This window comes from Lolium rigidum, chromosome 3, assembly GCF_022539505.1.
Source record: "Lolium rigidum isolate FL_2022 chromosome 3, APGP_CSIRO_Lrig_0.1, whole genome shotgun sequence".
NCBI classification, from domain to species: domain Eukaryota; kingdom Viridiplantae; phylum Streptophyta; class Magnoliopsida; order Poales; family Poaceae; genus Lolium; species Lolium rigidum.
In genome coordinates, this window is record NC_061510.1 from 389,847,809 (window position 1) to 389,861,039 (window position 13,231).

The 13,231-nt window shown below is 39.6% G+C and overlaps 1 protein-coding gene across 2 annotated transcripts; it reads left to right on the forward strand.

Annotated features, from left to right (window-relative positions):
- The first annotated feature begins 247 nt into the window (after positions 1 to 247).
- LOC124704502 (trafficking protein particle complex subunit 8-like) lies at positions 248 to 12,191 on the forward strand. Of its 2 annotated transcripts, XR_007003574.1 has the most exons (29): positions 248 to 537; positions 649 to 743; positions 832 to 931; positions 1,513 to 1,617; positions 1,700 to 1,862; positions 3,058 to 3,178; positions 3,276 to 3,338; positions 3,675 to 3,755; positions 3,823 to 3,914; positions 3,998 to 4,148; positions 4,513 to 4,599; positions 5,452 to 5,571; positions 5,667 to 5,798; positions 5,886 to 5,983; positions 6,063 to 6,186; positions 6,269 to 6,376; positions 6,624 to 6,765; positions 7,171 to 7,275; positions 7,372 to 7,426; positions 7,526 to 7,598; positions 8,448 to 8,624; positions 8,702 to 8,812; positions 8,947 to 9,117; positions 9,210 to 9,365; positions 10,097 to 10,330; positions 10,467 to 10,625; positions 10,862 to 10,962; positions 11,062 to 11,747; positions 11,841 to 11,855. XR_007003574.1 is itself a non-coding variant. In XM_047236762.1 (28 exons), exons 1-28 carry the CDS (start codon positions 378 to 380, stop codon positions 11,582 to 11,584), a joined length of 3,807 nt encoding a protein of 1,268 aa, XP_047092718.1. In that variant the 5' UTR covers positions 248 to 377; the 3' UTR covers positions 11,585 to 12,191. The 2 variants fall into 2 exon arrangements, 1 of the variants encoding a protein (XP_047092718.1); XM_047236762.1 differs by having other exon boundaries at positions 11,062 to 12,191.
- Positions 12,192 to 13,231: the final 1,040 nt, after the last annotated feature.

Here is a 13,231-nt window from a genome sequence, read left to right on the forward strand (position 1 = left end):
TGCGTTCTTGTGTACAGCAGTAGGAACCCATTATAAACGGGCCATGGGTCGTAAATTTGAAGATTATTACAAGCCCAAGTATCCACCCCGTCCATATACAACCCAGATCCAGCCCGTCCGTCTAACTACCCAACCCAATACGCCAAGTGGTCGTCTTCTCCCCTACCTCGCGCCCTCCCAGATCACACCACCACCGTCACCGCCTCGCCGTCGCCGCGGACCTCTCCGGCGACCCCGCCCCCGGCCACAAGCCCGCCGGAGGCGTGCCGCCCACCACGAAGATCTAGCTCGAGCCAACTTCCAAGCTGCCACATCCGAAAATTCGCCTCGCCGGCCGCTCGGACCGGCTCCGCCCGATCCGCTAGGGTTTTGGCGCGATGGATCCGCTCCGGAGCTACCTGGGGCGGCTCCTCCTCGAGGACGTCACCCCGGTGGTGATGGTGCTGACCACCCCGCTCGCCGAGGCCGCGTGCCGCAGGAGCGGGCTCAGCTTCGTCGACATGCTCTCCCCGTTCTCCCTCTTCAAGAAAATCGACGGTGATGCGCCTCCCGACACCCGCTCCAGCTGATTCCGTGCAATGCTCTTCGCATTTCGTTTTGATTCTGTTCCGTGAACCTCACGGGGAGTTTATGTGTCGGTTTGAGCAGTGCCCGTGCGCACGGCGAGTGACCAGCCTTACAGGCTGCAGATGTTCAAGATTCGGATGGTGTACGCCTCGGACGTACGGAACCAGGACCTTGAGGTGATCCTCGAACCTTCCCCAATGCGTTGTAGACTCGTAAATGCGTGCTGTCATGCGCTTGATGATGACCATGCTTGTGTTGGAACAGGTTGCGGATGAGAGAATTAAGCTGGTTGTTTCCGAGGCCAACGAGAACGCTCTTCCAGACTTGCTTTCAGACCCGCCAAAGCTGGAAGATGTGCTAAAAAGTGAGAACCCTTGCACTATATGAAAATCTTCTGTGATGTCCCTACGGAGAAACATATTTTTGTATATAGCTGATGGCTCCTTAGTTGAAATTTATGGCTGGGTTGCTAGTTTCTTCAAATACTTGCATCAGTATCTAATGCTAGAAACATTTTAGACGCGTAATAGTGGACTATGTCAGCATTAAGCAAGCTATAATGTTTAATGAGTAGCCACAATGTTCTCCTCCAAATGTTAACAGTTGCAGCCTTGCCGCCTAAATGTCAGGTGATTATTTTTTTATTTGAAAGTAGCTGAGAGTGAGCACACATGGAGAGCATGCATGGTATAATATGTATTGTTCAAATTGCCTACGAATCATGTGGGATGTATTATGTATAATCTGATGCATAGTGCTGTGTGATTTTGCTAACAAGATTTTTGTGAGTGGCTGGGAACAAGTAATCCGCATTACTTTATTTATTTATTTGCGTCGACATGCTGTCAACCTCGATTTGGTTGGTTCTTATATCCGTGAGGCTCAGTGGTGTTTTCTGCTTTGGTCCCATTTTTCACATAAATTCCATGTTTGCTATAATTTCAGAGCCTGAAGCTGAGTTGTGCCCATCATGGATTAAAAGGTTCAACAGAGAGCTAGTGCGGACACTCTCGTTTTCAGAACATGAAACCTTTGACCACCCTGTGGCATGTGAGACTGGGCACTGCTCTCTTCTTAGGTTTCCTTTGCTTGGAGAATATATTCTTCCTCATTCTTTGATTATTGCTAACAGGTCTTTTAGTTGTATCGTCGAAGGACAAAGAGCCAATCAGCAAATTTGCTGATCTCTTCAACACGAATCAGTTACCTTCTCTTTTAAATGAAGGCATAATGGATCCCCAGATTCTGAAGCACTATCTTGTACTTCACGACCAACAAGATGGACCACAAGAGATGTATTATTCTTTTCTTCTCATAATAGAGAACACATTCTCCTCCTTGCATCGGTGAAATGAACTATTGAGAGTTCCTAGCCATCATTATTTATTATTTGTTCTTACATGCCTACCAACCTTTTCATAACTGATAAAAACATCTTGTGAACTAGTGGTACTCCCTCTCATCCATAATAAGTGTCCGGGGGTTTAGTACAAAGTCATCTTGTGAACTAGTGGTACCCCCTCCGCTCCATAAAAAGTGTCGGTGGGAGTAGTAATTGTAACTTTGCAATATATGATCTGTTAAACTGCTCTATTTTCACACTGATGGTAGAAGCCCCCTAATTTAATCTATTTTAAGGTAGTTTAGGCTTCTTTAATTAATTAGGTCTTATGTTATTTTGCCTGGAACCTCAACTGTTGAGTTTTTGGGTCAATAGTAGCATATAGACATTGTTCTGAATCAAGTCCGCTGGAGCTGCATTCACTTGTCTCCTTATGTCCACTTATTTGCAACAGAAGTCACATGTTTGTGTGAATTATAGTGCTTAAAGTCCTGTTTGTTGTTTTGGTGCATTTTTACTAATACTTAGAACAAACCCCATGCCTTTATTTTTGCAATATTTAAAACATGTGTAAGGCTTCATCTAAATCTTAAAAGTTATATACCATATAAGCACTTCACATATATAAGCTGCCTTGAGAAACTAATATATATAAAGCCATAACCTTCTCCCAGATAATGTGGGCTCTATCTTCATCAGGCCGCTAAGGACCCTCTAGTGGGTGCTTGTACAGTGCTGGTTGATCTCAAATGCCACCAGAAATTTTAGCCCCATAAACCTAGTGTCGCTTCCCGTCTTCTTGGGGAATTTTAAACCTTATACGAGGAACCTGAAGCTTCCATAGATAGGGCCTAATGCACTCATATAAACCCCATTTAAATTACTCTATCTGGGCCCAGCGTTATGCTTATCAGAGTTAGAACATGCAGTTAAGGTGATAGCTGATGTCTTAACTGTTTGCATTGGTGAACCCAAGTGCAGCACACTTGAACAGTGTGATATTACATGGGTTCCATGCATTGGTTATTTATTATGCTTTTGCTCTATTGCTGGCATTTGCTGGTTTACCCGTTCTTCTGTATTAAGTTTTGATTATATATGTATGTTTTTTTTTTCTTCTGTTGACTCTTGTCTGTTTTTATGTCAAGAGCCGTGAACATCTTAGCAGAAATGAGGAGCACCCTTGGTTTGAATGATTGTAAGTTGCTGTGTATTAACTCTTCTACACAAGCTGATGGTAGTGATGCTGATAATTCGTGGTTACCCTATGTAAGTGCACTGAATTTCTTGCTATTATATTGCATTAACTTCTGCGTAGTTGAGCAGGTAGGCAATCTACTTATAGTCTTCTCTTGACTAACTGCAGAAAGCGCATGGCTTACAGAATCATGAAGGAGCTTGTTTCCTTAACACGGATGATATGAATCAGGTATTGCAGCATCTATATTGAGTCATCTGCTTCTCTAATATGTCTCTCACAGTACCTAACAACTAAGAATATTGTTGGGCGGGTTGACGGACTGTTGAGGTTTTGATAGTCAGTGTGATTTGCAGACTTGTTAGTCAGTTAAACTCAGTTGATTTAATGTTTTATGAGCTTTGATGCCAAGTAGTCCAGAACATCTGTTCTATTGATGATTTCTAGTATTTGGTTGATGGTCAGTTTTAATTGTCTTGTGGTGTTCAGTTTTACATGCATGTATTCTTAGCTAGCAGTTAAGCTAAGATACTAATTTTTGAGCTTGTTTCCTACTTCCCTTATCAGATAAAAGATTTCATGCAAGATTTTGCTTCTAATCATATCATCCCCTACATGGAGCAAAAGATTCGTGTACTCAATCAGCAGGTATGTTTTAAATTGTTTTTTTTACCATTTTCAAATATCTGTTTTATAATATTTGGCATCGTTCTAGGTAGCCACAACAAGAAAGGGCTTTAGAAATCAGATAAAGAACTTGTGGTGGAGAAAGAGGGATGATGTGCCAGAAGCTGCAAATGGCCCAATGCAAGTATTTATGACATCTGGACACTTTTTACTGTATTTTCTTTATTTTTGTTTTTATTTTTTAACACTAATTTCATTAACAGGTATACATTCACCTCCATAGAGTCTCAGATCAGAGTTCTCAGTGACTATGCTTTCATGTTACGGGACTACGAGCTTGCTTTGTCCAATTACAGATTACTTTCGACTGATTATAAGCTTGATAAAGCTTGGAAGCGCTTTGCTGGTGTTCAGGTGCTTTTCTTTGCTTAACTAATTTTTTAATGGTGTTATGCGTGGAAACATATATCATTACGGTAACGGTTCTAGGTTTAAACCAAAGGGCACAGCTAAAGGCAGTGATCATGGGATATATGAATATATACTGGCTAGCAATCTCAATTGAACAAGATATATTCTTTAGTATAAATAAATGATGATGGGCTAGGTCTTACTTATGATAGACCAAATGTTATGCTTCCAACTTTTTTGAACAGTAAGCAGAGTTGCTGATTTGCTTTCTGATGAATACTGAAATTAGACTGACAGTGCTGTGATGACCCGCTATTTATTTGGACTAGATATTCACTCCCATAATATATGCTTGTGCCTTTTGCAGGAGATGAGTGGGCTTTGCTATTTCATGTTGGATCAGTCAAGGAAGGATGCTGAATATTGCATGGAAAATGCCTTCACGACATACCTGGTAATTATTTATTTATGTTAGAAATCCACATCTAGGTTTCTACATATGAACAAATAGTTATTGCTTAACAATTTTTACCCATCGATACAACTTTTATGTTCTGTGCTAGTGGCCAAGTGCTCAATGTTCACACCCAGAGAAAAAGAATCTAAAAAGACAGTGAGAAAATGACCCATAACTCCATTTTGCATGAAAGAAGTATATTCATGCGAACCTTGTATGTAGCCCAATGAATAATCATGCGAAAATGAACCTTGTATGTAGACTGTGTTAATATACATATGAAGCCCAATGAATAATCATGCGAACCTTGTATGTAGACTGTATTAATATACATATGAAGCCCAATGAATAATCATGCGAACCTTGTATACCAATGGCCTTTTGGGAGTTCCGGTTGAATTAATCTGGAGACCTGTGCCTGGCACTCCCTTTAATCTTCTAGAGTTATAGTTCTTCAACATGACCAAGTAGTCAGTAAAAGCCATAAATTCACTAGAACTTCATCAAAGCAGGTAATTAGCAGACCAAAATGGACATGCTGAACCAGGCTAGACTTCTACCTTCTGTGTGTATGTGTGTTCCTTTTTTTTGGTGAAATCATGAAACATGCAAAGGGAAATTTTGAACTCTGAATTTATAGTTTCAACAAATCAGATTCATTCAATTTGCATTATAGAAAGGACTTAAAAGCAGTGGGGGTTAAATATTCTAAATAGTTAGTGCTATCCATATGTGTTACCTCGACTTCTTTTTCGGTTTATTAGGTTTGAATTATCAGTATCCTTTTTGGTTCACTTGTTTGGTCTTGCTCTTCTTCATTCACAATGCCATTAAATATCATATTTGCAGAGAATTGGATCTTCTGGGCAAAGAAATGCTACTAGATGTGGCCTTTGGTGGGCAGAAATGCTTAAAACAAGAGGACAACATAGGGAAGCATCAGCTGTGTATTTCCGCATATCAAATGAGGTATACCTAGTTACCTAGGGAAACATGGAGAATGGCTTATTCTAGTTTTTTCTTAGTTAGCTACGCTCATAATGATGAAAACTTCTGTTCTTCAGGAACCTTCCTTGCATTCTGCTGTACTGCTTGAGCAAGCTGCATGTTGCTATTTGTTGTCAAGTCCACGTATGCTTCGGAAGTATGGATTTCACCTAATCTTAGCTGGCAATAGTTACTACTTGTCTGATCAGGTGTGTATTAATTCCTCCACTGCAGCGACATTTTAGTAATGCTCAGAAGTTTGACTTAATAATGACCATTCTTCCTTAATGATGCAGAAACAACATGCTGTTAGGGTTTACAGGAATGCTATGTTTGTTTACAAACAAAATCCTTGGAGTTATATCAACAATCATGTACATTTTAACGTTGGGAGGTACTTGTGGGGTTAATCTTCTGCTCATTTAATTCTTGCCTGTATAGTGTATACTATCTCTGATATTTGTGTGAATTAGGTGGTATGGAGTCCTTGGGATATTTGATGTAGCTATCAAGCACTTGATGGAGGTCATTGCCTGTAGCCATCAGTCACTGACAACACAAAGCATGTTCCTCAATGATTTTTTCCATTTTGTCCAGGTTATTAACCAGCCTGACTATGGTTTGCATATGCTGTACCAAACTTCTGTTGCTAATTTTCTTCTTCTTCTTTTGTGAATAGAGTACCGGGGAAAAATTTGACGTATATAAGCTTCAACTCCCTGTTTTCAATATGTCATCGCTGAGAGTTGTATATGAAGATCATCGCACTTACGCATCCAATTCAGATGTACGTCATGACAATTATAGCATGTGCACTTTTAATTGTCAACCATTGCATTTCTGCACTAATCAAAGATTGAATAGGTGATGTTTTCTTTTTATATTCTAATAAAAAAGAAGTCTTCTGTATATTTGTGATCAAACAGCATTATGTATTTTTTTTCACAAATTCTAACCATGTTTTTAATCATTATGTGCTTGTCTGATAGAAAATGAAGGAACTCCTAACTTGTATCTCTTGCCTTGTATAACAGGTTGATGTTAATGAAAGCATTTGGCATGAGCTGGAGGAAGAAATGATCCCATCATCATCAGTTGTTAGAACTAACTGGCTGGATACTCAACCAAAGTCTTCTCCTTTTAGAAATAACAAGGCATGTGTTTGTGTTGTTGGAGGTAATGACTTTTTCATATTTGTACAACTGTCCCCAACAGAATCAACCAAGTTCACTGATAATTTCCTGAACAGCTGACTGCATCTGGAATGTGAAAATAGTTTGTCCTGGGAACGAATGAGTACATCATATTTGAGTATAATCGTGCAACCGCATTAACCGTGGGTAAATGATATACCTATCATTTTTTAGGGACTTGAACTATCATTTTTTAGGGACTTGAGGGTAACATGATGTGCAACTATCTAAGAAAACCCCTCATGTATTGGCAAATTGTTAATAAGGGTCCCCACCTTCTCATGTCAGTCGAGGGAAATTTGGATGTAACATTCTCATATAATCCCTCTAAAGCCATTTGGAACATCTCATAATATTTTACTTTTGAATCTTTGTTCATTGGTTGCAGAAGCAGTAAAACTGAACGTTGAGCTTAAGAATCCTTTACAAATTTCAGTGAATGTGTCTGGCATATCTCTTATATGCCAGCTTTCCACCGACTCTTCAAGTGCAGGTATTTGATTTTTCTTCTTGAGATTAGAAGATTTTTCTTAAGAACTCTGTATATAGAGAAATTGTTTTGTTCACCGATGGATTGTGTTCCATGCAGTGTTGACGACAGCTGCTGAGGAAGATATAGCTAACACAAAGCCCTCTATTTCGACGTAATATCCCGCCCTTGATTATTCAGGTTTATTACTCTATTTATGTTGACATCTTTGATTCTCATGGCCTCCATTGCTGTTTCCGGTTTACCACTACAGATTTGAAAGCGATGAAAGCAAATTTACAGCATCGAAGCTTGATGTTGTATTAGGAGGAGGTGAAACCAGAAGAGTAAGCCTCTACTCAATATTCTGAGTACCTTCTTGCTAGGATGCCTTCCCCACAACGTAAAGAAATCGCTTAAAAAGGTCTTCAGTGTGTAATGTCACCATAGCATATCCAAATTATACTTTTGTAAAAAAAACTACGTGAACAACAAATACCATTTAAGAGATTCCATCAGATAGTTCTTCCTGATGCATAGTATATTTCTTCGGAGGTCAAATAGAAAACAGAAAGAGCTATAATGGTCAACTTGCCAGTGATGTTCTGCCTTGTATGTGTAATCTAGTTGGTACTGGTCCTTTACTATTCCAGTAACACTGTGCCATGGACCCAACCAAGGATGGTTTTATTTATTTTATCTGGATAATTGTTTAATGAAGGTGTTCTAAAAGCCAGTGCAAAGGAAGCCTAATGTAGGATCATCTCTATTGTAAGCTTTTGCTTGATATTCCTTCTAATCTTCCTTGGATTTATTAATTTTGCTTGAATTTCCTTCCAACCTTCCTTGGATTTATTATCCTCTGTTTGACTTGTGAACTCTGAAATGACAACTTAGAATATTAGAAACAAGAGACAAATACTTGAGCTGACCCGTTAAAAAAGAACCTTGAGCTGATCATCACATCAGTTTTTCATAGTTTCAGTGATAATATTTTTGTGGTATATGTGTATTGAAAAAGTCTTCGAGTTCTTTTGTATGTAGAAGTACCTTTTGATATTTGTGGCCCTTTGTGACCTTCGTAATCACTTTTTTTTATTCGTTTATATTTGACTGTGCTGCTTCATATAGGTGTTATGACTTTATGTGAATACTAGTTTTTTCCAAGTGGCTAAATTTCCTTCTAATTCTACCAGATACAACTTGAAGTGACTCCGAAAGTTGTAGGCATTCTGAAGTTAGTTGGGATAAGGTGGACACTGTCAGATTCAGTAGTAGGCTATCAGTACTTCGAAGTGGCCACACAAAAGAAAAATAAGAAAGGAAAGAGAGGCGCTCGTCGTTCTTTAAACAACAACCTGATCGTAATCAAGGTTCTCATTTTTGTATGCTCTCTTTTGAGTATTTGTTTGAGGTGACATCTGAGTAACTAAAACTTCTTTGACTTCAGGGTTTGCCTAAACTTACAGGAAATATTGATTGCTTGCCAACAAAAGCATTCACGGGTGATTTACAGCTCCTCAAGCTGAATCTGAGTAACAAATCAGAACATGCTGTGAAGGTTCGTATGTTTATCCTTATTCAATAATTCATAATGATCAAAGGGTTACCCAGTTCTTTGCAAATGAGCATAGATTTTAACTATGCGCATGTTCATCATTTTAAGCGTTAACCATTCCCAAGCCTGTAATGCAGAATGTGAAAATGAAAATTAGCCATCCAAGGTTTTTAATTCCTGGCGATTCACGGGATCTTGACCTTGAGTTCCCACAGTGCTTAACAAAGCATGTGCAATCAGACAACAATGTTGTATTATCTGAAGGTACCAAGGGAAAATTCAAGGGCTTGCTATTTGCATTTCCTCAGGTGAGATCATTCAAGGCAGTGTCTTATTTTATACTAACCTGATGATTTGCATTATTCGTTTCTTTACAAAATTGACATTTCTTTCTTGTCAGGATACCAAAATTCAAGGTGGTTCCACATTCTCTTGGCCTATTTGGTTTCATGCTGCTACTCCTGGAAACTTCTCGCTTTATTTGTCTCTCTATTATGAAATGGAGACTACCACTGACATTCCATATCGCACATTGCGCATGCATTACAATGTGGAGGTAAATTGACAATACTAGTTCTGGGTTTTATGCTTATGATTTAGCTTGTTTGCACATGCACAATATATTGATTTTGTAATCAGTGTTTTCATAACTGGTATTTCACCTGGTGCCTCTTGGGACATCAGTTTTCTGTAACAATTACTTAATTAGTTGATATATAGTGCCATCCATCATATTGGCTCGAAAGTAACTGATTTAGGTAGGTTCCTGGTGAAGCTCACTTAATTAGTTTATATATAGTGCCATCCCTTTTTGGTGTTTTTCTCCTGAAGAATGCACTTAGATCTTTGTTCCTTTGATCGTGAAAATTCTGGAAATCCCTAAAACCTCATTGAGCCATCTGGTTAACAAAATATGGGTCGTGGCTAACGAAACTGGTTATGGCTAACCGCCAGAAGCCAGCCGTATGTCTTAGTTCATCACTACATGGCATTGGTTATGTTAATTTATTCTGAAGTTATACGTACTGAAGAATCACACCTGTAAGATTTTTGAAGACTTGAATTTCCGTTTTTTGGTCTCTTTGTCTTGTGGTGGGACCAAATTATAGGAAGCTAATATGATGTGCATACAGTTATGTTTTATTTAAAATCACTCCAGAAGATGCATCTCCAAGTTTTGTGTGTTATTATTGCATTATTTAATGTCAATTTTGCGAGCAGCTGAATGTTGCAGCCAACAATAAATAGACATGAGATCTCTGTGGTCTGTAAACAATTTATTTGCAGGTTTTGCCATCACTTGATGTATCCTTTGCTATAAGTATGTGCTCATCAAGAATGCAAGAGTATATTGTGCGCATGGATATCATGAACAGAACTCCATCAAAATCATTTGCACTCCATCAGTTGTCATGTGTCGGCACTAAATGGGCAGTTTCTGCATTGCCCTCGTGCAATTCCATCAGCTCTTTGGAAAAAATACATGCAAACCAGGCTGTATCATGCTTCTTCAAGATAAAGGTTGGAGAGTCATTCTTTGAATAAGCTATAAAATACAAGACACTTGTTGGTCACCATGTATCACATTTATTTTATTTTATTTTACTTTACTTTATTTTCTTATCTGATATTGTTTTCCATGCATGATTATTTCTAGGATGTAGGAACAAATTCATCTATTGAGGCTGCAGACAAGTCCTGTGGAAGTGATATTATTTTATCTTCTGGGGGTAGTACTGATGTATATGATGTTTCTCTGTCTCCTATGACCGATTTCCACTATCAAGAAAGATACCAACAGGGGAAGTTAGCTAAGGTGAGTGCTCCCTGAGGGGTTGTAAGACCAATCAAGACCCACTTGGCTTTACTGTTTACCTGTTGGTTCCCAGTGTTTCCCAACTGGGTAGGGTTTTTACCCTTAGCTTGAAGCTCAGCGTAACAGACACTTGGCTGGAAAAGTGGCCAGTGACTGGACGAGTGTGTGTGCATACTTCATGAGTTTCAGCATTAATAAATCAAATGTACCTATGTAACAATTTCATCATTCTTCAGGGGCCACACAGTCTACTTGATTTTATCCTGATCTCAAAGGCAGCAGCTGATAATTCGTCCAAGTCAGAACAACTGCTCTCTCATCATACATGCCACTGCAGGTAAGTTCTAGAACCTTCGGCAGAGTACTTACTAACATTTTTGTTCGGATTTGATGACCATTAAAGCTTGAACATGTGCTGATATGATCTCGTTTTCAGTCCTCTCAGCCAGAATCCTGTTTGGTGGCTTATGGAAGGGCCTCAAACCATTACTCATGATTTCTCCAAGTCTTGCTGCGAGGCTAACATCCAATTGGTGATTCATAATTCTTCAGAAGATAACATTTCTGTGAGAGTGGTTACGTCCGATCGTATGGCAGATAAAAACCAAACTGTCCCTTCACATGAATCTGCCAGTGGATGGTATGATGTGTCGTTGGAAAATGACATAAAGGCCATCTCAAGCGCCAAGGGGACACACTTGCAGAAGGAATCGTCAGAAAGCATTTCACCGTTTGTTTGGTGTTCATTGAGTTCTGCTCAAGTTGATCTCAAACCTGACAGTTGTGCTAAAGTTCCTCTAAAAGTGTGTATATTTGCACCTGGAACCTACAACTTTTCAAATTATGAGGTGCACTGGAAGGTACATCCATCTGAGGGGGGACAAGTGGATGAAAATGGGATATCAGGCGGTGGTCAAGGCCATCCTTTCTATGTTAATGTTCTTCAAGGTGTCCGATGAATTTCAATGTTACGAAAAGAAGCAACCTTCTTATGAAGCTCAGAACATAAGAACTTCCATCTAGTTCAGTGCAGAAGCCTGTCTTGTGGTGGCTGAAGTGAAGATGTACTACCCCACCAGACCCAAACTAGTGGTCGCTGGCAGGTGGGTGGAGATGTACAATGTAAGTTCCCAGATTGAATATAGAATACACATACACACGGATTTTCTTAATATCAGCTTCAGTACTGATGCATTTATACAAGTCCTATCCAAGGATGACCCAGGAGGACTATTCAGGTGATTATATGTATACCATTGTTGTCAATGAAATTCGGGACTTGCTGCTGTAGCCTGTAGGTTCTTATACTATTATTGTATATCCTTAATATCCTTTTCTGTGAGGTAATTAGTTTATCTTCAAAACTGTTGTTCTATGGGTGACAATTGTTGCTTGGCTAATGTTGATGCCATACCCACCATGTCGTGATTTTTGTTTTGTATTAGTGGGTTGAGTTCCTGTCTGCCCGGGTGATCATGTTTGTATTGGATATCACCATATTTTTGGTAGAATTAGTTCTTGGGCAGTAACATTTTGACTTGATGTAATCAAAATCACATTTTTTTTTCTTGCTATGTACATTAAGAGATGATGGGGGATAATTCCAGTTTCTGATAGAATACCTATTTTGTCGTTCACTGCCTTTCTTAAATGTTATCCAAGTAGCAAGGGAGTTGTGCTGGCATTGGAAGGCGTGAGAACAAAACCTACATGCTGTACACTTGCGCGTCAGGACAGTATAGCTCGAATTGAACAGACATGTGGCCATGTACTGAGCTGAGCTCCATTTCTCTGCATCATACACCACCTGGAATGCCAGTTTCGCTTTTTAAAGCTTGCAGGCAACCAAATAATCATACTGGCGCCACGGTTGTCGCCCGAGCAGCTAGAGACCAAGCCTGTCAAGCGAGCAGCAGTGCCTTCGTCTGATGTCTGTGATCTACAAGCAGCGTCTGCTTTGCGTGGTTGGGGCTTGTAAAAGTCCATGGTTACGATACCCGTGCCGTGTGAAATGCGTTTGCACGTGAAGAAGCTTTCAGAGGATGATGAACACCATTGAATTTCGCTTGAGATTAGTTTGTTTTTTTCGAAATGGGGAGCCTAGCCCCGACCTCTACATCAACGATTGAGATGAGCTAATTTTGTGGTAACTGACTTTGGCTCTTCAAGTCAATGACGTGTGGATCCTACCTATGGCCATGCCAACCTATCAGTGATTGAAAATAAAGTTAGCCAATATGCGTCCACTTAGTTCCAGATGGAGACAAGGAGGTTATCTGGCAGCATCGTGTGCCATATTAGATGTACACAGGGTTTGTGGGATTAGCACTATCCAAAGGGTGGCCTTCGTGTCATATTCATATGGGTACAAGCTTACAATTTACAGAGTTCTAACCTGATACGGTTAGTATACAAAAGCTACAATTGCATTGTCTAATATGTCCCTTAATCTTAACCGTGTCCTGATGTGTCAAGGATGTTAAGGATGCGCCGACAAACCTCAAAGAAATGTAATGTCAACGTCTTAGTGAAGATATGTAGAATTGATCTTTAGAGGAAATAAACTTAATTTGAAGTAGCTTATGCATACCACGTTTCCTCACAAA

Bases quoted from the DNA above. Each gene is read 5' to 3' on its own strand.
- LOC124704502 (XM_047236762.1), top strand. From the start codon at position 378: ATGGATCCGCTCCGGAGCTACCTGGGGCGGCTCCTCCTCGAGGACGTC. The intron at 1,863-3,057 runs GTATTATTCTTT...TTTTATGTCAAG, and splicing joins CAAGATGGACCACAAGAGAT to AGCCGTGAACATCTTAGCAG. The intron at 7,599-8,447 runs GTAAGCCTCTAC...TAATTCTACCAG, and splicing joins GAGGAGGTGAAACCAGAAGA to ATACAACTTGAAGTGACTCC.